The 22,190-nt window shown below is 35.1% G+C and overlaps 1 protein-coding gene across 7 annotated transcripts; it reads right to left on the reverse strand.

Moving 5' to 3' along the window:
- Positions 1 to 50: 50 nt before the first annotated feature.
- On the reverse strand, positions 51 to 21,301 carry LOC124223283 (lysosomal alpha-glucosidase-like). 7 transcript variants are annotated; one of them, XM_046635089.2, is made up of 20 exons: positions 21,039 to 21,301; positions 17,578 to 17,652; positions 17,356 to 17,449; positions 17,000 to 17,101; positions 9,501 to 10,289; positions 8,619 to 8,776; positions 7,874 to 8,048; positions 7,325 to 7,415; positions 7,079 to 7,247; positions 6,444 to 6,513; positions 6,261 to 6,365; positions 5,927 to 6,184; positions 5,607 to 5,809; positions 4,946 to 5,053; positions 4,665 to 4,842; positions 4,233 to 4,381; positions 4,076 to 4,160; positions 618 to 888; positions 315 to 517; positions 51 to 231 (listed from the first exon to the last, which is right to left on the reverse strand). In XM_046635089.2, exons 4-20 carry the CDS (start codon positions 17,081 to 17,083, stop codon positions 160 to 162), a joined length of 3,168 nt encoding a protein of 1,055 aa, XP_046491045.1. In that variant the 5' UTR covers positions 17,084 to 17,101; positions 17,356 to 17,449; positions 17,578 to 17,652; positions 21,039 to 21,301; the 3' UTR covers positions 51 to 159. The 7 variants fall into 7 exon arrangements, with proteins under 7 accessions (XP_046491045.1, XP_046491046.1, XP_046491044.1 ...); XM_046635090.2 differs by lacking the exon at positions 21,039 to 21,301 and adding an exon at positions 20,537 to 20,599; XM_046635088.2 differs by lacking the exon at positions 21,039 to 21,301 and adding an exon at positions 20,329 to 20,511.
- Positions 21,302 to 22,190: the final 889 nt, after the last annotated feature.

Here is a 22,190-nt window from a genome sequence, read left to right on the forward strand (position 1 = left end):
GTGAAAAAGCCAGGATTAAGTAAAAGAATGGTACACTCATACACGAAAAGTATTGAAAAAATGGAACAATATTATTTCAGGTTCTATCTACAGATTACTGTAAAAGGTAAAAATATTACACATAAGTGTGCTAAAGAATATTTTCGCGGTAAATCCGTCCTATTTCTTGAATACCCAGGACAGAGTAAGGCTTGTTTTCAGATCCACACCAAGCCCCGTGATGTTCAGGTACTGCACAATTTGAGAACGTGTATGATAATTTGTTTTTGAAACGGAGAAAGAAACGAAATCAAATACAGTTATTTGTATCCTACCTTTCTCTCTATATCATAAGTGAAATCACCATGCTCATTTCCGTTCAAGTAAACTCCATCGACCACAGTCCCAACTCCCATTACACTAACTTTTCCAAGGATCATATCTCCGCTGAAATATCCGTTATTAACTTCACGATTTCTCAATGTTCGATTCTGGACAGTAAAACTCAGCCATCTGAATTGATAGTTCTCCAACGAATCTGTATAGAATTGAAAATTCATGCTCCAGTACTCTTTATTGATTGATGAGCGTAAGATTATTTATTTTCGAAGTATCGGGTAATAAAAATTGTTATTCACCCAGACTATCTCCATCATCCCAATATAATTCACCACTTGCAAATCCGTTTTCATCTAACGCCACAAGTAATTCGAATTTTTTTTTTCGGCTCTGGGTTGTAGTGACGCTTGGAGTTTGTGCCGGTAAAATTGAACCGCCTCGAATCATCAATGGTATCGTATCCATCGGAGCTTTTAGGGTGTGATTGAATCCCGTTGAGAACATGAAAGCTTTGGTGTAGAAATCGTACCATGGTCCACGTGGAATGTAAGCTGTTACTTCAACCTTGTTCTAATAATGGATAAGTAGGTAATAGTTACGTAAATAAATACTCGACTAACATGGTTGGCAAAATACAGCATATCGACAGTTGCGTAGAATAACCTGCTATCTCAAGTCAGGCTTGAAATACCGGCTATTTCGAGTTCGGCTTCAAAAACCGGCTATTTCGAGGTTCGCTTGGAAAACTGGCTATCTCGAATTAGGCTTGAATAATCGGCTATTTCGAGTAAAGTTCAAAAACCGGCTATTTAGCGGTTGAAATTTTTTGCCCGCAAATTAAGTTGGTAGCACTGTCGGGCTGAATACGAAATTCGCCAGCGCCTCACAAAATTCATACAAGCTCCGTTTGGTGAATGTACGTATTATATGGTTGTCTCGATAATTATAATGTAGAAATGAAAGTATAAAGCATCAGGCATATGTTGAGATGAAATTAAAGATTATCATTTCGGTATAATGACATTTAATGTCATTACCAATTTAATGTCATTATGCCGAAATGATAATCTTTAATTTCATCTCAACATACGCCTGATGCTTTACACTTTCATTTCATGACATTACCAATTTAATGTCATTACCCATTTAATCTCATTATGCCGAAATGATACTCTTTAATTTCATCTCAACATACGCCTGATGCTTTATACTTTCATTCCTGCATTACAATGATGTATTGTAACGTGGCATTTTTGATGCCCGTTACAAGGGGCTCCTTGAACCCTGGGCGGAACCAAAATTTAGGAATTTCCGAAATTGAGTCGCGAAGTGTTTGCAAAAGAGCGCCAGGACTAGAGTCACGCATCCGAAACTACGAGAAGGGACACCTCAGCGAATAGCGTAAGATATTTCAGGTTTTATCGTTTTTTTTATTTTTCGAGCTACAACGGCATCAGGCAAGAAGTCGACACCGAATTCGAGGAAATTGCGAAGTGGTGGGCTAGCGACAATTGCGAAGGAAGGATGTCGAGGCTGCGGAGGGGGAGCCGACGCAGATCCCCGCATCGCGGGAATCTCAGGTGGACGCGATTCCTGCTGGCGGCCGGCGCGCCGCAGCCTCTCCTCCTTCGCCCCGCCAACAATTGACTAGCAAACTTGCGACGGACCGACTAGCGACGAGGGAGCACCACGCTCACCGCCAAGACGTCATAGAGCTGCGCGGAGGACGAGATTGCGATCTAGCTTAAAGTTCTGCGCAGCGATGCTATTGAAGGTGTGCGTCGAATTGCGCGATCAACGAAATCGATGACGGATCGATTATTGCGTATTCTTGTGGGTATGACGTCACGTATGGGATGGCGTATCGAGATCCGTGTCGCGGCAGGTCGTAGGTTTTTGAAACCACTTTAGTTCTGGCGGTCGTGATAAGTAGTCACATGTTAGGGAGGTTCGCGAAGTAATGGAGTCGCCCAAAAATCGCGAGGGGAATGGAAAGGGGGTTGCAAGGATGTAGAAGGTAAGCGCTGCTTCTATCCCCGCGATTGAATTTCGAGCATAATTACGAAAAGGCTTGCCGAGTAACGGATAGCCGTTTTGGATTTGCGTTGTAGAAAAGTACTCGAAATTCTTTTGCCGATTCTTTTGCTTGATGACCGTAGCCTGAGTACGCGTGTTAGAGTAGAGTAAATTTTGAGTTCCTGAGAAAGTTGAGTAGAGTCACGGGTTTTAGTTGAGTCTCTCTCGTGTGTGAAATCAAGTATAGCCGAATTTCGCTGTACCGGGTCGAGCCGCGTTATCGGGGTTTTCAGTGTCACCTCTCGAGTAGGTCGGGAAGTGCCCAATTGGAGTGCTCGGATTAGCGGATAACGTTTTGGAGGATTTTGAGAAGGTTTGATTTCGGATGCGTTGCGATAGCGTATAGTTTAGGTTACGTTTAGTTGCGCCTGCATTGAGTTCCGTACCCTTTAGTTAAGATAATGTAAATTGAGTTGTGTTACCTGGAGCTTGTATTTAGATGAAGCTAAATTTAGTGGTGCTTGCGCTTAGGTAAGTTACCGTTTAGTTAAGATAGTGTTTAGTCGAGTTGGGGTGATGTATAGTCGAAATTGCCGTTGCGTTGAGCAGCAGTTGAGACGAGAAGTTTGAGTATTGAGTTTTGGTTGCGTTTGAAATATAGTAACGTTTTAATATAGTTTCGTTTAGTTGAGATAAGTAGGAAATAAGCTTTAGGTTAAGTTATGTTGTCACGTTTAGATTTAGGGCAGCTCGCGGTAGCGTCGAAGCTCCGAGTCGGGTGAGATCTCGGGTGAGATTGAGGACGCCGTCTGTTCGGTAGCCCGACGGCGCACCGTCGAATAATTAGTTTTAGTTTCGGTTTCGAGCAATAATCGCCATGGAGAAGAAATGGCGAATTTGCAAATTCAGAATTGCGTATGAAGACTTTGTGATCGTTGAGTGACATTTTAGTTAGGGAGCCGCGAGCTCAGTAAAGTAAGAAATAGAGTAGGTTACGTGCAATTTTCTGTTTATCTTTCGCATCGCGATGAGCGACTTTTGGATTATATTTTTTTTATTTTTGTATCACCGCTATTGGGAAATATAAGATTTTATTTTACTTCTGTTATTAAATAGCGTGTGTATTTCGAGTGTCTCTCTCTCTCTCTTCAAAAATTACCCCTCCCCTTTCCGCGGTACTGAGCTATCGAGCATATGCCCGAGGTATAGCGCATTAATGATTTTGAGGCGTGTTAATCACGCCAGGCGCCCAACAAAACTTCGCGATATTGTTTTTAGATCCAGGGTACATTGTGGACGCCAAATTATTGTGCACACGGTAAGTTCTCGCCCATTTTCTCCGAGTGACCGAGGAGCGGGAAAAATCCACGTTACAGTATATAAGCATATAATACCTACATTCACAAAACGAAGCTCGTATGAATTTTGTGAGGCGCTGTCGAATTTCGTATTCAGCCGGACAGTGATAGCAACTTGATTTGCGGCCGAAACATTTCAAACGCGAAATAGCCGGTTATTCAAGCCTAATTCGAGATAGCCGGTTGTCCAAGCGAACCTCAAGATAGCCGGTTTTTCAAGCCTGACTCGAGATAGCCGGTTATTCTACGCGACCATCGATATGCAGAAGAAAGTTACTGTACTATTTGATCTTATTAGCAGTCGTAGCATATCTGTACTCCTGAGAAGCTCTAACATTCAAATTAATGCTCAACAGTTTTCATTTACTACTAATTTAACATACCTCTTCTAACACAGGTATAATCATAAGAGAGCTTCCCCACAAGAATTGCTTGTCAATGTCGTACGTATTTTTATCATTTGTAAATCTGAAACAAATATTTTATTTTAATCAATAAAAGGCCATTGGGTATATCGAAATGCTAGCCAATACTACTAACTCAATGAACAAAGGTCTCGCTACGGTATCGCCGAATTTGTGAGCTTTGAAAAACAACGTATACAAGTATGGTAAGAATCTGTAACGGATCATCAATGCTTTTCTGGTTGAGTGTACCACCAAGTCTCCCATTGCGACTGGATCTTGAGGCTAAAAATCAGTAATGCTTGGCTTCAGATTTATCATTCTAGACATAGATATAGTATGTGTGAAAGTAAAAAAAAAGTAAAACTATTGATGTATTCGAAAAACAATGAAAACATTTAAGCTGCATCAAAATCAGTAAAAAAATCTTCAACGATAATTTCAGTCCTTGATACATGGTTAAAACCTATCGTGCGCAGAAGTTTCAAGGAAGTACCTAAATACAGAGAGTGATTCATTTGTTGAATTTACGTTTCAAATAGGTAGCATAAGCTTAACCAATACGCACAATTGACTCATCAGAATTGTGGTTCCGAGAAAATGGGTAGAATGCACCAAGCTGCGACCAACGATTGCAAAGAGCCGGTGTTGTATTACCACGGAAGCCACAAATATCCGCACCTACCATTGGTACTTGGAATAAACTGTAGCTCAATATCTCAGGAATACTCATTCGTAAATCATGCCTAGGAAGAAAAGATAAATAAATGAACTAACCCACCTTTTGCAGTATTTTTTAATTAAAAAAATATAAACAGTATCAATAATTATGTGGCAATAATGACCTACCAGTCTGACAGTATATCTCCTGTCCAGTGACCTGCATAGTATCCAAAACCCGCCCAAGTCGATCTTGATATTATGAATGGTCTTTTATTCCTGATTGATTTCAAGGCGCTGAAAATAGTTCATAACAGATTGATCGGAGTGTTTGCAGTGAGAAACTTCAGAATCTTTATAGATACCACAAATTTATAGCGCAAATATATCATAATCATTTTCTTATGGGTTTTTACTATCATCAACTACTGTGAGTAGAGTAGTGTCGATTATCCAAACTAATTGGAACCAGGCATCATTCGGATAACTGAACAGTGTGAAAAAAGACACTAATCCGTTGAATGTAATAGAACATGTACATAAAATAACAGATTCAATATCGAGGCTCGCTTTTTTATAGCAAGTCTGCAGGCGAGTAAAGACTGACACTGAATAACGGAATGCATGCAAACTCATGTCAGTCGAAACATTGAAAATTTAAACTGAGTTATCTTTTGCTGAACCAACATTTCAAATAAACCGAATCGTCATTTGGATGATTGGCGGTTTGGATAAACCAAATTACCTTTCGGATGATGGATATTTCGAAAAAATCAAATCACTATTCGTATAATTGACATTTCGGATGACTGACATTCGAATAATCGACTGTATCATATTCCAAACTTACAAATTTGTAGCAACTGCTTGTCCAATTCCGTGGGTATTGTGAAGGTTGTAATGCAAGCCCAAGTGGTGTTGAGCATCCATACAAAATGTCCTGGACGCGAGCATTCCGCCCCTAACATTCGGCACATATTGCGGATAGTCAAGATCGTTTTTCGTACAACCATTGACGCGACCGTTATAAAAATTGGATGGCTCATTCATATCCTTAAATTAGAGAGAAGCCATTATACTTCTATCAAGTTTTATAAATGAATAATAATGAAGCTTGATAGCTTGGACCGATTCTAGATATCCATTCATCTTCATAAGTAAAATACACACGATCCATATCCCGTCGAATGCGAACATTTTGTGTGTGTTCTGCAGCATGCGAAGATAGTAATCACTGGTCATGGGATTCGTGAAGTCAGGCCACACGGTGGAAACCAGATTCCAAACTTTGCCAACAAAAGGCTGACCTGTTGCAGAGTCTTTCACAAATATGCGCTCTCGTAAGCCCTCATCGTATGGCAGATATTCACCTGGTTTTTCCGATGCAGACAGTCCTGCATCTATTATTGGAATGTAGTGCATACCTACCTGAAAGGAATTTTACAACTTGACAATAACTGAATAGCAGTTTCGGAGACCGAAAGTATGAATAGCGTAAACTCACTGAATGAAGTTCATCAACGAACTCAGGCAGATCTTTGAAATCCTTTTTATCGTAAGTGAAATCATTGTTGCGATCCATGTAGTCTATGTCGTTCCACTGGGTATCCTAGAGTATAAGATATATTTCAGTATCAATACTAGGATATATTATACAGTTACTTTTAGAAGGGTATTATTTATTTACAAATGGTATCTTTGCGTTTCGTGTACGATTCCAAACCTCTTTGGTAACGGCAAGACTTTTGTAACCATACCTGCGAATATAATTTAATATAATTAAAAATATTCAGTTCGGAGAAAAACAGGGGCGTCTGAATAGTGATCAAATCAAAGCGAATCGAATATGCGAGTGTTCAAATAGTTCGAATACTTTGAATAAAAGTGTTCGAATTATTCATATTATGCGGTTCAAATCTCAAATTATCCATTTTCTGTTTACTTTTTGTAAAATACTTAGTCAAATGATACGTGCGCTTGTCAAAATTCTTTTTAATTGGAAATGAAAAGTTAATTTCCAAAAAATTAATTAAATTAATTTCATAAAATTAATAAGTAAATTTTATAATAATAAGTCAATAAATTTTAACGGTAACCAAATTTCAGAAACAAAACTTTAAAATCAGTGTCAAATCAGAAAACAAAATTAATTTTTAAAAATTGTATGTTAGAGATTCCAATCAAATTATTCAGATATTTTGTCACAGGTACGTAAAATAAGAATCAAATGATTCAAGAAATTGAAATATTCAAACTCGAATTAAATTATTCGCATACCCTTAGTGAAAAGAACTGACCAGTCCAAAAATTAAATGCACATACTTGCACAAGTGAAAGCCAAGAGACCAATATGGTGGCATAAAAGGCTTTCCAACAATTTCGGAATACTGCCTCAATACATCTGCTGGTGTAGGTCCCATGAAAAAGTACAAATCGAATATTCCACCTATGGTTCTAAAAGTTATAGCCGGAGCTGGCTGTAGAATAACATCTGAAAATACACAATTCTAATCCAATTGTCGCTATTCATATTACCATCAAAGTGATTTAGATAAGAGATAATTATACCCATAGCATTGCTGTTCAGGAATAAGACCCCATGACTCATGCCAGATTCTTCCATTACAAGATAGAATGGATGGGAACCGTATAAATTCATCTGAAATAATAAGTAACGAATCTAAAATATCTGTAAAAACAACTAATTGAATATTCAATTTTCAGTCAGCCATAGCCATTCAAATTTAACAAGAGTTTGCCTGATTTGCCAACTAAGCCTGATATTGGTAATTTACTGAATTTTCTAATTTTTGTACTTTCTGACTTTCGTAAAATGTATTCAACATTAAAGGTCAATGAACACAATGCCGAAGCGAAGCGGAGAGAACAATAAAACGTATTGAAAAACTTTAATAATCCGAATTACCTAATTAGCTGCACTGCCTTAATTTTTGTAAACGCTGCAAGTATGACAGTTTAGAAATTGATTTCAGAATTGTTAGCGATGAACCGTTTGGTCAAAACAATTCAAAAAGTTACTACGTGATTCAAAACATACCCTGCAATACTGTTGACACAGTTAATTTAATGTTGTACAATCTTTCATGGCAAATATACCTTTTCTGTAGGAGGTTGATCACTGTTAAACATCGTGAATGATTGCCAGTTAGTGTCTAGTCTAAGATTATTTCTGTGTTCACCCAAGCCATAGATATTGTACGACGGTAGTATTGAATGTATTTGAAGAAACTGATCGGAGAATGTGAAACCGCCTATTCCAATAGAATTGAATCTGTAAAAATAGTGAATGACCACCACAGAATTTTGTGAAAAATATATCGTAGATAATGCAAATTCGAAAATTTAAGGTGACTTGAAAAATTAACAACGGAGCCAGGAATCGAACCTGGTGTCTAGAGATGCTTTACCGGAGACTGACTCCACTAGACCACCTAGCCGCCTGACTACAATGTCATTAATTTCTTTCATCACCTGTATTCGAAATTTGTTTTGGTTCGTGTGCCGTGTATTTGTAGAAATTGAAGGATAACACCAGATTCGATTCCTAGCTCCGTCCTTCACTTTTTAAGTCACCTGAAATTTTCGAATTTGCATTCTCTACGAATTTTTCTCGCATAAAAATATATGACTTCTTCATATCTTTCTGGTGATTGGCCGGGTCCGGTCTAAATGGCTTAATACAGGAGTGTAATGAGTTACACTCACAAACAAGCCACAATTACACACTGTCTCAAACTGTGCCTCGTGCGATGAATCTTTCAACTTCGAAAAATATATCCTCTGAACATTCTTGAAGTATACATATCTATAGATTTCTAAAATATGTGAAAAGAGAACTTACAGAACTGTTTTGTCCGACGCACGTCTGATCGCAAACCCAGCTTTTGACTCATCAATTTCAAAAATGTATTTTGGGCTTGAACTTTTTTTAGGCAACTTTTTCCAATCACGTTTAACAGGCCATGGAGGTTCGTAACGAGCATTGTCAGGGTCCGAGATCTATCATACAAGTATAATATTACCGAATAAATAATTATTCGAAACATATGAGCAATAAAAATATGTTAAAACACGAATTTAAAAAACAGTACATTATCTATATAAACTTATTCAAGATAATCGGCTTAGATGAAATCAATTCATTTTTCATCTTATACAGATAATATAATATGAGTTAAGTTCGTCTGTCATCGTCGTATAGATAAATCTGCTATACAACTTAATTTTTTTTTCACAGGATTAAGATAAAATAAACTGCATTTTAATTTTTCAATCGAGGCAACGCCATTCAGAATCATGACTTTGACGTGATTTTGCAAAAATAAATAATTCAATAAAAACATCTCTCAGCAACAAACGCCTCGAAATCTACGAATCTGAAAAATGACATAGTTCAGCTAAGCAAATATTTTTTGTAGATAGCAAAAACATATTTTATTGCTCACACTAAATTCTACTTTATTCCAGGAAATATTTTGTTGCAGCAAGTTCTTTTTTACTCTCAATGTAATAAGAATTCGCCATTTTCATTGTTACATTTTTGACTATCTAGATGAAAATAATGATAATCTTATCCCTTAGGGAGGTAATTGCATGATAAACTATCTTTCGTCTTATCTACGTAAATTTTATATAAATAATCTGATCTTCATCTAAATAATAATATCGATCATTTTGTACAACACTGGCATAGAAATAAATTAAAAGTAACTTGATGCCTCACCTTCACACGAATAATGGAATCAGTCAAGCTGGTAGATTCAATTTTTATAATGCCGATATCGTTTTTGTAAGAACTTTTAGCCCCAATCCTTAAGAGGCCTGAAAAATCGTTACCATCCGGTGTCATATTGAAATATTGATAACTAGTCCAATCTTCCGGATAATAGCAATAAGGTACATCCAATGGAACACGTTTGGAACAATTATCGTTATCACAATTTACGTGGTCAGGCGGGTTCCAGCAGCACCCGCGATTCTCGCAATTCAATTTGGTGGCTCCGTCTTGAGGATAGCAATCAAATCGCAATACCTTAGGAATGTTCCTACACTTTTTGTCCGACGGCGGCTCTCGGCGAATGAAATCTCTTACCAAACTCCCTCTACTCTCCAAATGAGAGTTGTCAAAATACGAGTCAGCTAGGTTGGAAGTGATGCTATCTTCGAGAAAGACATCAGCGCGGATATTTTGACCCGTAACATCCTGCTCGGTATAAATTCCCAGTGATTCGTCAGTGACGAACCCGTACAGCATGGCCATCAAGTACCACAAACTGGCCAGTACAAATGAGATCATTACAACCCTTGTGAATACTGTCAGAGAGGGTACATATCTTTTCTTCAACGATACGTGGGGCTTAGGATCTTCCTCCTCTTCATCAAGTGGCTTAAAATAATGGAACATGCTATGTTGAAAAGCAAATGACTTTGCCATATTTTTTTCCTTATAGTTTGTATTCTTCGAGTTGGGAATCAGGGATTCCTCGTACGGCATTTTATTCGTGTCTCCAATCTGTGGATAAAAATTGAGATTTCTAGGTTGAAATGGGTTTTCATACAAAATCAGGATATCTTTCCTATCCCTACCTAGCTAAATTTTTATCTTTTTTTGCCATGTCTTTGGCTCAAAAACTGTAATATCTTTTGATAGATTCTACATGTTTCTGAAATACTTCAAGAAGGATTCGTTCATGGCTCTGTGTTTGCCATGGTGATGTACCGATTATGATCATTTTTCTCGGTAACAAATGCTGTTTAATTCATTGCCAGTCTGTTCCATATGAATTGTTACAAATAAACTCACTAGATTTAATTGTAAGTAAGTTTTATTCATTTGCCGTGAAATCAAGTTCAACCAAATAAATAGAATAATTTGGTCATTATTATTTTTATAACATATTACCTGTGATAATTGCAAGACAAATAAGTCATTTGTTCATGGTAAATCTGAACTTTTAATATGAGTAGAAAATGATTGATAAAATTGAAATTTGTGAAAAATAAAAAATTTAGCAGACGAAACTGAGAAAAAAATAAAGGTTCTGCATAAATACAGAGATTCTCAAACAAAACAAAATTGATTTCAATGATTCGAGCGAAACTCGATTGTTCAGAAAACTATTAAATCATTAGTTATTTATTATTTCTTGGTGAATAATAATAAAAAAAAAAAAAGTAACAAACGCACAAGATAAATTTTAAAAGAAAAAGAAACCGAATACCATAAGATCCAATTAAGAATAGCGAATTGGAAAAAATATCTTTTGTAATATGAACTCTATCTTATAATAAGATTATTAAGAAAAAGCTCAAATTCCAGTTGAAGATTTCTTTTTTCCGACTTCACACTGTGTCATAGTCATTGGTATTCGTAGACACATTGAGAAAAACACGAAACAATGTAGAAAAAAACAAGAAGCCGTTTACAAACTAGGTTGAAGTTAGTAACGTTATCGTAACGAAACATTGGGGAAAAAGTGATTATTTTCTTAATTTTACAATGATTTTAAAGGAACTAATTGTAAGATTGAGAAATATGAGCGTGTTTTGTTTTATTACGGTTTACTGAATTTCAGAAAGTTCCAAAATTGCGAACTAACTGTTTTTCCTCAGCATTAATCGTTACAATAACGTTAATAACTTCAACACAACACCATGTTGCATGCATACTGCGCACGTATTCATGCATGTACAATTGGAATGAGTATTGCATGTATAAATAACTCACTCGAAGCAGTTATTGTTGTTGCACTGTATTGAGCACAATCTTATCCGAAAGTTATTTAAAGGAACAAAGTGCGGACGTGTTTAAAAATAAATGCAAACGACGAGTGAGTATAGAAAAAGAACAAAAAAGAGAACAAAAGCAATGATACTGCATACTAAGTGGCGAATACTTATAATTTTGAAGAACCCATTTGTGTAATGATTGCAATAGAATCATATAAAATCAAGATGTAAATAAGCAGAAACAACATACTTACGGATAACCTACTGACAGGAGACTGAACCCTGCAAACTGACTCAAGTATTCGTATCTGCCTGCCGGCATTCACGCATAACCGTATTGAAATAAAAGCATTATGTATATATATATACGCGCATGTGCATACATGAAATGCAAATCCAAATGGCAGGGAAAATAACTCAAGCCGTGGCTCCATCTGACGTTCAAGCCAGCCGAACCTTACGAGCAATCAGAAGTTAGACTGCAGCGCCAAATCGAACGTAAGATCATTTGAATTTTGTGAGTTTTTTCTGAAATAACAACAGACGACAGATAAAAATAAACCTTGCACTGCTTTTAAACACTTTTTAGTTTTGATCCGGTACCGAATGTGGAATTAGACATTATGAAATTATTACACGACAAAGAAATAATGGAATTCAATCTAATTGAATTGGAGCGACAACCTGAGTGGCCCAAGTTATTTCCTCAGCCATTTGGGAATGTCACGTACGTATGGGGCTTTCCACGCTAATTCAGTAGACTGTTGACTATGACATTTACTTAATTTTACCAAAGATTTTTTAGACGCTAGTACGAGCCCTGAAGGGCTTCCAAGATTTTTTCAAAGTTTTTGAATCACTCGTCCTTATTGGTCTTTATCCTAAGATTTTTTAAATCTGTCTAAAAATACCCAAATTCATTTTTATGGAACAAGAAAAAAAATATTTCTAATTTTTTTCTTTGAAATTTCTAAAAATCTCTGTAGAATGTATGACGGAATTGAAAAACAAATTCAAATTCAAATTGGAACCATTTTTACGCAAGATTCAAAGTGGAACCTAGTTTTTTTCTATTTTTAGAATCGTTTATTCTATTTTCACACCTATTAAAAATCTATTGTAATACATACCGCATCTCAGATTTGATGATTTTTTAAATTGTTTCTCCAGTTCTAAAATACATTTTCGATATTTTTCAAAATTTTTGTAGAACAATCTTTGTGGGAAATAATAATTCCAAGTGTTGGGGAAAAAATGTTGAAAAAAATTGTGAGTGTGTTTTAGAACTGGAGAAACAATTTGAAAAATCAGTAATCAAATCGGATATGCGGTATGTGTTATAATAGATTTTTAACAGATATGAAAATAGAATAAACGTTTCAAAAAATAGAAAAAATTATTTAAAAATATTGAAAAAACGAGGTCTCACTCTGAATCTTGCGTGAAAATGTTTCCAATTGGAAACGAAATACTGTTTTTCTTTTTTCACACAAATCAATTTGGGTCTTTTTGAGATAGATTTAAATTGAGATAGATAGGGGTAAAAGCGAGCGATTCAAAAAATTTGAAAAAATTCTTGGAAGCTTTTCAGGGGTCGTACTAACGTATAAAAATATCCTTGGTGAAATTAAAAATGTCATGGTCAATTGTTTACTGAGTTAGCGTGGTAAGCCCCATATGTATGCGTGCATACAAAAACTTTAATAATTATAATCATTTTGTAATCATAAATTTTAAATGAATTAACGTTAATGATAATAATAATAAACTCAAACGATCGTAAGCAGTTACATGACACATAGAATATGTATATTTAAATGCGAGGACAAATTTTTATTCAACGGGAATATTAAAGCTCATCTTTGATAAAAACATTGCTTAATAACTTCATTTTATTTCTCTAAAATATAAATATTTACATAGATAACGTATGCAATTACGTTTAACAAAGTAGGAGCAAAACTTTCAAATTACAAAACACAATTGTCATGGATCTTTATAAACGACGATTGTTGATTGAAAGAATCTCATTATTAATAACGTTAAAAATGTCTCAAGATAAATATAGAAATATGACGAATGGAGAATAAATTGAAAGAACAAAGCACGAAGAAACAATTGGTCACATTTGTGTTTCCAAAAATGCAACTTTTCTCTTCTTTTCAGACGAACTCGACGAATTTGCACTGGAAAAATCCACAAACAATGCATAAATGAAATCTCAATATAGAGAGCCCATTGTATAAACTGCGAAGTTAAGTATTGACATAATTTGCTATCATTCTAATCTATGATGGCTGTTTTTAAATTTGTATTTATTTTTATTTTATTTATTGCAATTAATCAACTGGAATCCTGTTTCAATAATAAATGAACTTGTGTCTGAAAAATCTATAGCAATATGAATGACCAACACCAGCTAATGAAAACTGTTGATTTCAGTATTGTTAAAATAAGTAATTATTGTTTCACATGACCAGTTCATGTACGCGTGCACGTGTGTATATGTCCGTACCAATAGACTTATGATAGGAAAAACTCCATCAGAAGGAATAAAATGAACACTTTAAAATGAGAGCACAAAAATTTGAGAACCTTAAGATACAGAGATAAGATTGATCCATGCCAAGTGTCATTATTGTCATAAGATGGTTTTAACGATAGTTTTCAGTTTTTACATTCATTGAAACTTGCTCAATGTAACAAATACCAAAGTTACTAGACCGTAGGTAATTGAAGTAATAGATAATAACCATACGTAAAAAGCTGCTGATAATTTAAAACGTGTACTCAACTATTGACAATATAAGATTCCTCAATGCAATTGTTTGTTTTTTTTTTTTTTTGTTACCTGTAATATACATTAAGATTTTCATCTGTTCACTACATGTTATTGAAACAATAATTTACACGATGAAAGTAATACATTACACAATTACATTAACAATAAAACTAATTTGACAACAAAATTACCTTTTTTTTACTATTTTTTTTAGTACTTTTTAGGTCAAATTGTCTCCAATTTTATTTATACATATGATACATCATCAGTCGACGCACGGTCATCTAAAATTGTGCTAAACGACTACCTTTATGTAAGTCTGCACTAGAATAATATTAAATAATTATGGCAGTAATAAATCTTAGCAACAAATAACAGTAAATGTATATGATATAATGGGTATTCATAATTGTTCAATGGAAAAAACTATCACAATGATTTATCGCAACTAGTACAATAAGAAACTAAAATTTGAATACTGCTGGCGCAAATGAGGACAAAAGACTCAGTTTGTCATTAGCTAACACGAATCGCCATATCAGATAATAACTTTTTTTTAATGACATTTCGAACAAGTCTAAGAAATGGTAAATAGATTGCAGAATTACATGTTTATTTTCATAAATAAAAAGTAGTGCAATCGAGCTGCATTACCCAAGAAAAAAAATTGAAATATCTTGAGCAGTTAACTGTAGTCGTCAATTTATAGCTCCATACATAAGTCCGGCAAATCAAATTGCAATGTTGACGCAATTCACAAATGTAATCATTACGTCTTATCTGAGTAGATGACTATACTTAAGAATTACATGATTAATCATTAAATTTGTCACCACTAGGATTAAAACGATGTTCTAAATGGTTTTATAACTTAAAATATCACTTCATTTCATTTTCACGCGTATTCATGGGTGCTAATTTACATATTACAGTTTTTCAGAGTTCAAAATTGATAGTATTGATTTATTTTTGTCATGTAGATTACTGGTATAAACCTTATTACCAAAGATTTTGACAATTTTCTAAAGGTTTTATAATTAGCCAATTGGCGTATGACCAAGCATTTCAACCTCAGGTTATAAATAGGGCTTATTTCGTTTCATTTTCATTTTTTTCCTCGGTATGAATCATCAAAGCACTGTTCTCGTTGCAACTATAGCATTCAGTTAAATTATTTATTATCAATCAATCTGAGAACAATAAGAAGAGAGACAAAGATGGAAAGAAAGATCTGCTATCAGTGTAATTATACTATTTCACAATGTAAGTCACAATGGATCATAGTTCACTGAATTGTTTTGAAAATCAACAGAAAAAAATCTTAAAACAAAAAAAATAGCAAATGTTGATTAAACTTTTATTCGCCCATACGGAATAGTTCATACTTTTGTTTATTTTCTTCCTCCACTTCTTATTTTCATGTCACTTCATTAAATAAGTTTGAGAGGTTTGAAGTATCGCAACAAAAATGACCTGATCATCGAATTCAACTCAGCGATGTATATTAAAGTAAAAATAAGACGTGGATAGATTAAAATCATTTACTTTTTTGTGAATTATGTATTTCAATAACCATATGAATTACTCTATAAGTGTGCTATATCAGTTAGTAACTATATTTCAATGCAGGCAGCAATGACTTGTCAGTGTTTCTGAGAGAATAACGTACATATTCAGTAACACGAGTTCCTTGTACTTTAGGTTTTTCTTTCTTTTTGTTTCTTCATTTTTGGGGGTGGCCATGCGTTTTCTTCACCATTTAATCAATTAAACTCAACCTAACACTTTCAACACTTTTGACCCTCGATAACATGTACATTTAAAAAAATATATGTTTTTTTCATAAAACTATAATGAATAAGATCTATTGATTGCTGCATTTTCAATACAATAGGAACTCCAGGTACTTGAAATACCAGGGCGGCAATGCTTCTTAATAATTCAAGATATCCATAGTAAAAACAAAAAAAAAAAAAAGTTTAATCAACTGACCCCGAGTCTGACTACTAATCAATTTTTCAGATTCCTTGTCATACCATAGAATTGAAATAAAAAATGAATGCAGGTTTTGGTTTTTTTGGAAGCCTAGTTAGAATGAAAGGTAGAAAAGAAAAAAGAAGATAAAACATCTTCTCAATTAGCTGACACGGCTGAACTAGATATGTAACTGATTGGAGATAAAATTCTGTATCTATGGTGTTGAATATACATGTATATATACCGGGACAATCTCTTGAAACTTGGAAATCAATGTACAAATTTTATCGGCTGTTCATGCAGGCTGGCCATCCTGAGTTTCAGCTGTAAAACTTTTTCTAGCGTAAATGCAGTTGAACGGTCGGAATTTAATGCTTATGCTCTTTGAAAATTCAAACGTACACATTTTGCGCAGTTGATTTTCAAGTTTCAAGTGATTGGCCCGGTACACGCACGCACACGCGCGCACACACACACACACACACACAGGCATGACTATAATGAAATTCTTGACAGGCGAACCATCCCCCTGCAAATGAGAACTCTGTGCATCTGACAGTCTGACAACAACATAGTCGTCACTCAAAGAAGAAGAAAAAATAAAACTCTTGTGACGATGATCTGCATCCTATTTTTGTTTTTTTTAGGAATCATGGAACACGATCACTGTATTACTTATTACATCTTTTATTTAAATTGCACGCTGGTAGGTTTGTTTTATCTCTGTGGCTCACCGAGTTCAAAAGATTGGCTGGTTTGTTGTTGTGTACCAGAAACACTACACCTGCCACCTGGGTGCTGATGAGGTACTTGCCCATTCTGGCTCGGAGACATGCCTGGATAATTGTAAAACAATTTCATTGTCTTATCTAATATTATTATTATCATTATTATTAGAATACTCTCGGGCCTTGGAATTATTTTTAGAGTCTTAAGAAAGTGATTAATTGATCTAATCATGTTTAGTAACGCACTTTACAATGGAATAAGCCGATCCCTAAGCCTGCCAACTTTTCGTTTCTCAAAAGAACTGTTTTTTCAAACATCAGACCAGACACTCCAGAAAACAAGTTCATTAGTTATAACTTACCAGACGGCGTTTTGTCTCCGGCAGACATTTTAGAAAATGCTAATAATGCATCTGGGAAATTTGGAGGTGTAGCTGGCGTATTGCATGGTGTGATCTGAAAGATTAGTAAGTAAAAAAAGAAAATGAGAATTGAATGGAAATATGTACTCTGTGTGAAAGGCAAATATAAAACATATTTCGATCCTGTATTTGAGTTTTATTTATTTCTATCCTATTTCTCACCTGTCCAAAATGTGTTCCTGGTCCTTGAGCGCACGAGGGTATAGCAGCTTCTTGAAAAAATATACTCAACGCCGTCTGTAAACAGAATTGAAGCAAAATTAACAAAAATATATGCTGTTAAATTGGGAATTGGTGAAAGCGCATAATATTTTGTGCAAAAGTAAAGCAAAAGTGACTTCAAAGATTTATTAAAAAGGTTTATTGCATGACAACTAGTTGCTAATATTGGCTGATATATAATATAAAATAAGTGAACAGAGTGAAAAAGTTTTTAATTTAGAGAGTATAAATTGTAAAGCAGATCATAAAATTAACCATGTGTTCATTGCAATGAAAATGAATTACTGATACTTTTACTAAGAGAGTTTCTGTCTATAATTTTTATAACCTGAATATTGTGCAAATACATGTTTTAAAAACATTTTTTCAGCTGCATTATGCGTTTCTCTAAGAAGGTGTGAACAAGATAATGTTCTGATTTAAAAAAACTAATCTCTAATATTTTCTACGTGTTATTACAATCTCACTGATTATTTCATATAACCTTACGAAATGTTTCACAAATTACACAACATCGTAAAAAATCAATATTTTACTATCAAAAAATCACTTTGAACGGATTGTGATTGTAAAATCAGTATGGTTCGCTTTATGTGTGCTGTTAATGATCATTTACAGCATGTTGGAGCATTTTCAAACAGCAATACTCTTTACAAGTATGTTTCTTTTACAAACCTCACTAGTATCTAATCACAAAATATTTGGTTCACGATTGATTTCAGAAAAAAAATAAATGTAGAAAAAAGAACTGACAAACATCGTAAAGATACTTGATTATCACAGTTATCCGTTTTCCAAACTTATATAACCTGTAAAAAAATGATGAACCTTTGGGATAAAGAGCACATTCTCAGTAATCTAGCTACAATAAAATTAGAATCTGAGTTACCATAGGTGGTAAATGACAAAATTAATAGATGTTCAAATTACACCACAGACTTCATCGGAGAAATTGATTGGAAGCAGGACAATTGGCTTGCGTATAGTCTTAATAATTATTTTGCCAATTCATTGTTTCATAAAACGATGTTTTAATGCAGGATGCAAAAAATATTATCACTCTTGATAACAAGAGTGACCTTTTAAATTGTAAACAAAAACAATCTTTCCTAATTTGGATGTAAAGTATAAATTTCCTTGTTTCTTTTTAAATACAGGATCATCAAATGTTACTCAGATGCAATTCAGATTCTTATTCTACTATGTATGAGCAACATTGCGTATAGGTTTAATTTTTTTTTTTCAACCCTAGCTGTTTGCAGTTTTTACAAGAAACAATCATTTTATTTCAAAACTGTAACATGTGGTGACTAAAATTTAAAACATTCATGCATGTGTTGAATCATTAACATAACTGCACTTATAAGTTCTAAGATATGTTTGTAACGAAGCAAATATCACTGTTGCCGCAGTTAAGTAGAGCAGTCTGTACAATATCACCAGACAATAGGAATACATAACATATTATGGTATTTGAAACTGACAATTTTATGGTAAAATTGACTCAGTTATGAGAAATAAGTTACTCGCTACTAGTCTTAAAAGATTTAATTTCACGTCGGGGTGGAAGGTTGAGTAGAAGGTGGCGCGAATTAAAAATAAGACTATCTTCTAACACTACGAGACTGAAGTTAGTAACGAAACATTGGGGAAAAAATCACTATTTTCTTAATTTTACAATGAGTTTGAAGGAACCAAGATTTCGAAATATTAGTATGTTTTGTTTTATTAAAGTTTATTGAATTTCAGACAATTCCAAAGTCGTAAAATAACAGTTTTTACCCAGCATGAATTGTTACGATAACGTTAATAACTTCGGTTTGATAAAAGAATGTCATTGACTGGACAGATAAAAGAATAAATTTGACAACGAAAATTGACATAGATACGAATTAAAAAAAGACTTGAGTGAATGACAAAAAAATGCCGAAAGCCGTCTAGTGAAATGAATTCATTGCGATTATGCTACACTAGCATAGACTAAGTATAAATAATCGCAAATGGCATTTTGCCACCTGCCAAGTTGAGTTATTTTTTACTAGGCTGTTTTGGCACAGACCATTGTCACCCGTCTGCCCGAAAATATATAATCTATAATGGTAAACAGACATGCCAGAGAGACTGGTCAGCGGCATGAAAAGCTGAGTAGCAATGTTACGAATAAATTATTTCCGTTCTACAGCAGAAACGATCATCAGTTGGTTGAAATCCGGTCATTATTCAATCTGAGACCCGACTCTCGTTGTTACGAAATGCGTACGTAATCATCGCGACCTGAGTTCCAATTTCCTGCTGTTCCGATCTCTTAAAATGACAAATCGGCCTATTGCCTGGTGACAAAAGATTCGAGCAACGAGCGATCGTTGTTTATTAGTGTTTACCTTCAACGGCGGATGTGTGATAGAAAAGAAAAAGATGGTACATAAATAACGACACTAAAGTTAGTAGCGTTACCGTAAGGAAACATTGAACGAAAATATCACTATTTCTTATTTTTACGATGATTTTGAAGGAACTAAGATTGCAAAACATAGTGTCTTTTGTTTTATTACGGTTTACTGAATTTCAAACAGTTCCAAAATCGCGAAATAACGGTTTTTCGTCAGCACGAATAGTTACGATAACGTTACTAACTACAACATGTTCATAATAGTATCGCAGAATCCGTGGTAAAATTAGACGTTCATTTACCAGCGAATTTCAGCCGGGTTTTTGCCGATTATCGATTTATATCACATGCGGGTGAAATGATAATGGTAGCCGCATAATAACCGCGAGTTGTTGTTTAAAGATACGGGGAAAGTGCGCAAGATAAACTTGTAAACGAAGAGCAGCCATTTTATTATCACTACTCCGTCGTATCGTCGTCGTCGTCGTCGTGCGTGTTTTGTTTACTTACTGTAGCTTGCCTCGGCGGCCGAGACGAGAAATAATTAATGAAAAATGGAAGTAGAGCTCACCTCGAACTGCCAGTGAGCAGCCTGCAGTAACTGTTTCGCCTGTTCCCTGGCGCACCCGGCGGCCAGAACGAACTGATTAATCATCACCTGTTCCCTTAGAGCGTCCATTTTAACGCGAAACCTTTTTGTTATCACCTTTCGCCTCGTGACTTCTGTAACAACTACGAATGCTTCTTGACGGTAAATTACTGTCCGATTTCCCAAGCTGTTTAGATAATTCGAACTATGACGACACCGCTGTTCTCTTTATATTATATCCGTAATGTTATTGTTTTTTGTTTTGTTACACGGGTTCTATTAACCGCGGCAGCAATCTGCACCCACCCTACCAACTAAAGGCGGGCTAGCCATAAGCCAAATACACACACAACTTGTTTTCAAAACTACTCATCCCTGACGAAAGCAGAACGATCCGACGTTGACGTCACAATTCTTGCTTACATTAACGTGCCTGCGACAAAGTCGTCTGTTTGAGCCGTCACGTTGGGCGAACTCCCTCCCCGCGACTTTTAACAATCAGATGGATCCCCACCAAGTCGCGACATTTGTTGTTATTTTGATTATGATGGCGTTGGCCCGAATCTTGCTCTATACAGAGCATACAGAGAGAAACCTGAGAGGGCCCACGGAACGAAGAGCCTGGGGCAGGCTGGTGAAGCTCGGTTCCGTCGGATCTGTGTGTCCGTTCCGTGAACTAAATTCTCGGCGGGTAAGCGATGGACGCAGATAACGAAGCATGCTCTGTATTATCTGCTCCACCGCTTAGCTCTCTGTTATGCTAACCCATAGATGTAAGCTCACACGCATGCGTATTACAGAGTGAAATCGCGGTATCCCTCGGCCACTCTGCCGCTTTTTGCAAAGATTCAGTTGCTTAATATTACAGAAGTGCAATTTCGGATCTTGCTTCGTAAACGGATGCAATACTCTACATGTAATACTTATTCAATTAATTATTATAGTACTACAAACAAATCCAGTATTATAAAAATAAATAAATATTAGTATTATAAATAAGTAATAAACGAATCATTAATTACTCTCTTTCTCCCCCCTCCCTTCCACTTACAAATGAAACAAAAATTTCTTCATTTATATTTATATAGAAAAAATAATTTAGCGAGCAGGTAAACAATTATGTACGATCAAACATGTTGAGCGTGGCAAACGTGTCAAACGTGTCAAACCGAATTTAAAGAATGTTTTTCTTTTTATCACTCACAATAATCTTATTTCTTGACCACCTGCTTTTATACAATTATAAATTACGCGTATGCACAAATTTAATTATTGCTGGAATAAATGTAGTTATAATTAAAAGTTAGCCAATTCATTCGTCCATTCGTTGAAATTGTGTGCGTGGAAATCTGTTTAATATATTCGACTTTTTTTCAATTATTTTTCAAGCAATACATTATTTGTTAACCATACAGTTAAAGAACGCATTTATGTAGCTATTATTCGCGCTCGATCTTTGGAATTTTTTCACAAATTCTTGACAACAGACAGACAATGCTGTTTCACTCGCTCTCGTTCATTATCACACCCGCCTTTTCGTCTCTACACGCCCTCCCAATGTTTCATTTGGCATAT

Source organism: Neodiprion pinetum, chromosome 7 (genome assembly GCF_021155775.2).
Source record: "Neodiprion pinetum isolate iyNeoPine1 chromosome 7, iyNeoPine1.2, whole genome shotgun sequence".
NCBI classification, from domain to species: Eukaryota; Metazoa; Arthropoda; class Insecta; order Hymenoptera; family Diprionidae; genus Neodiprion; species Neodiprion pinetum.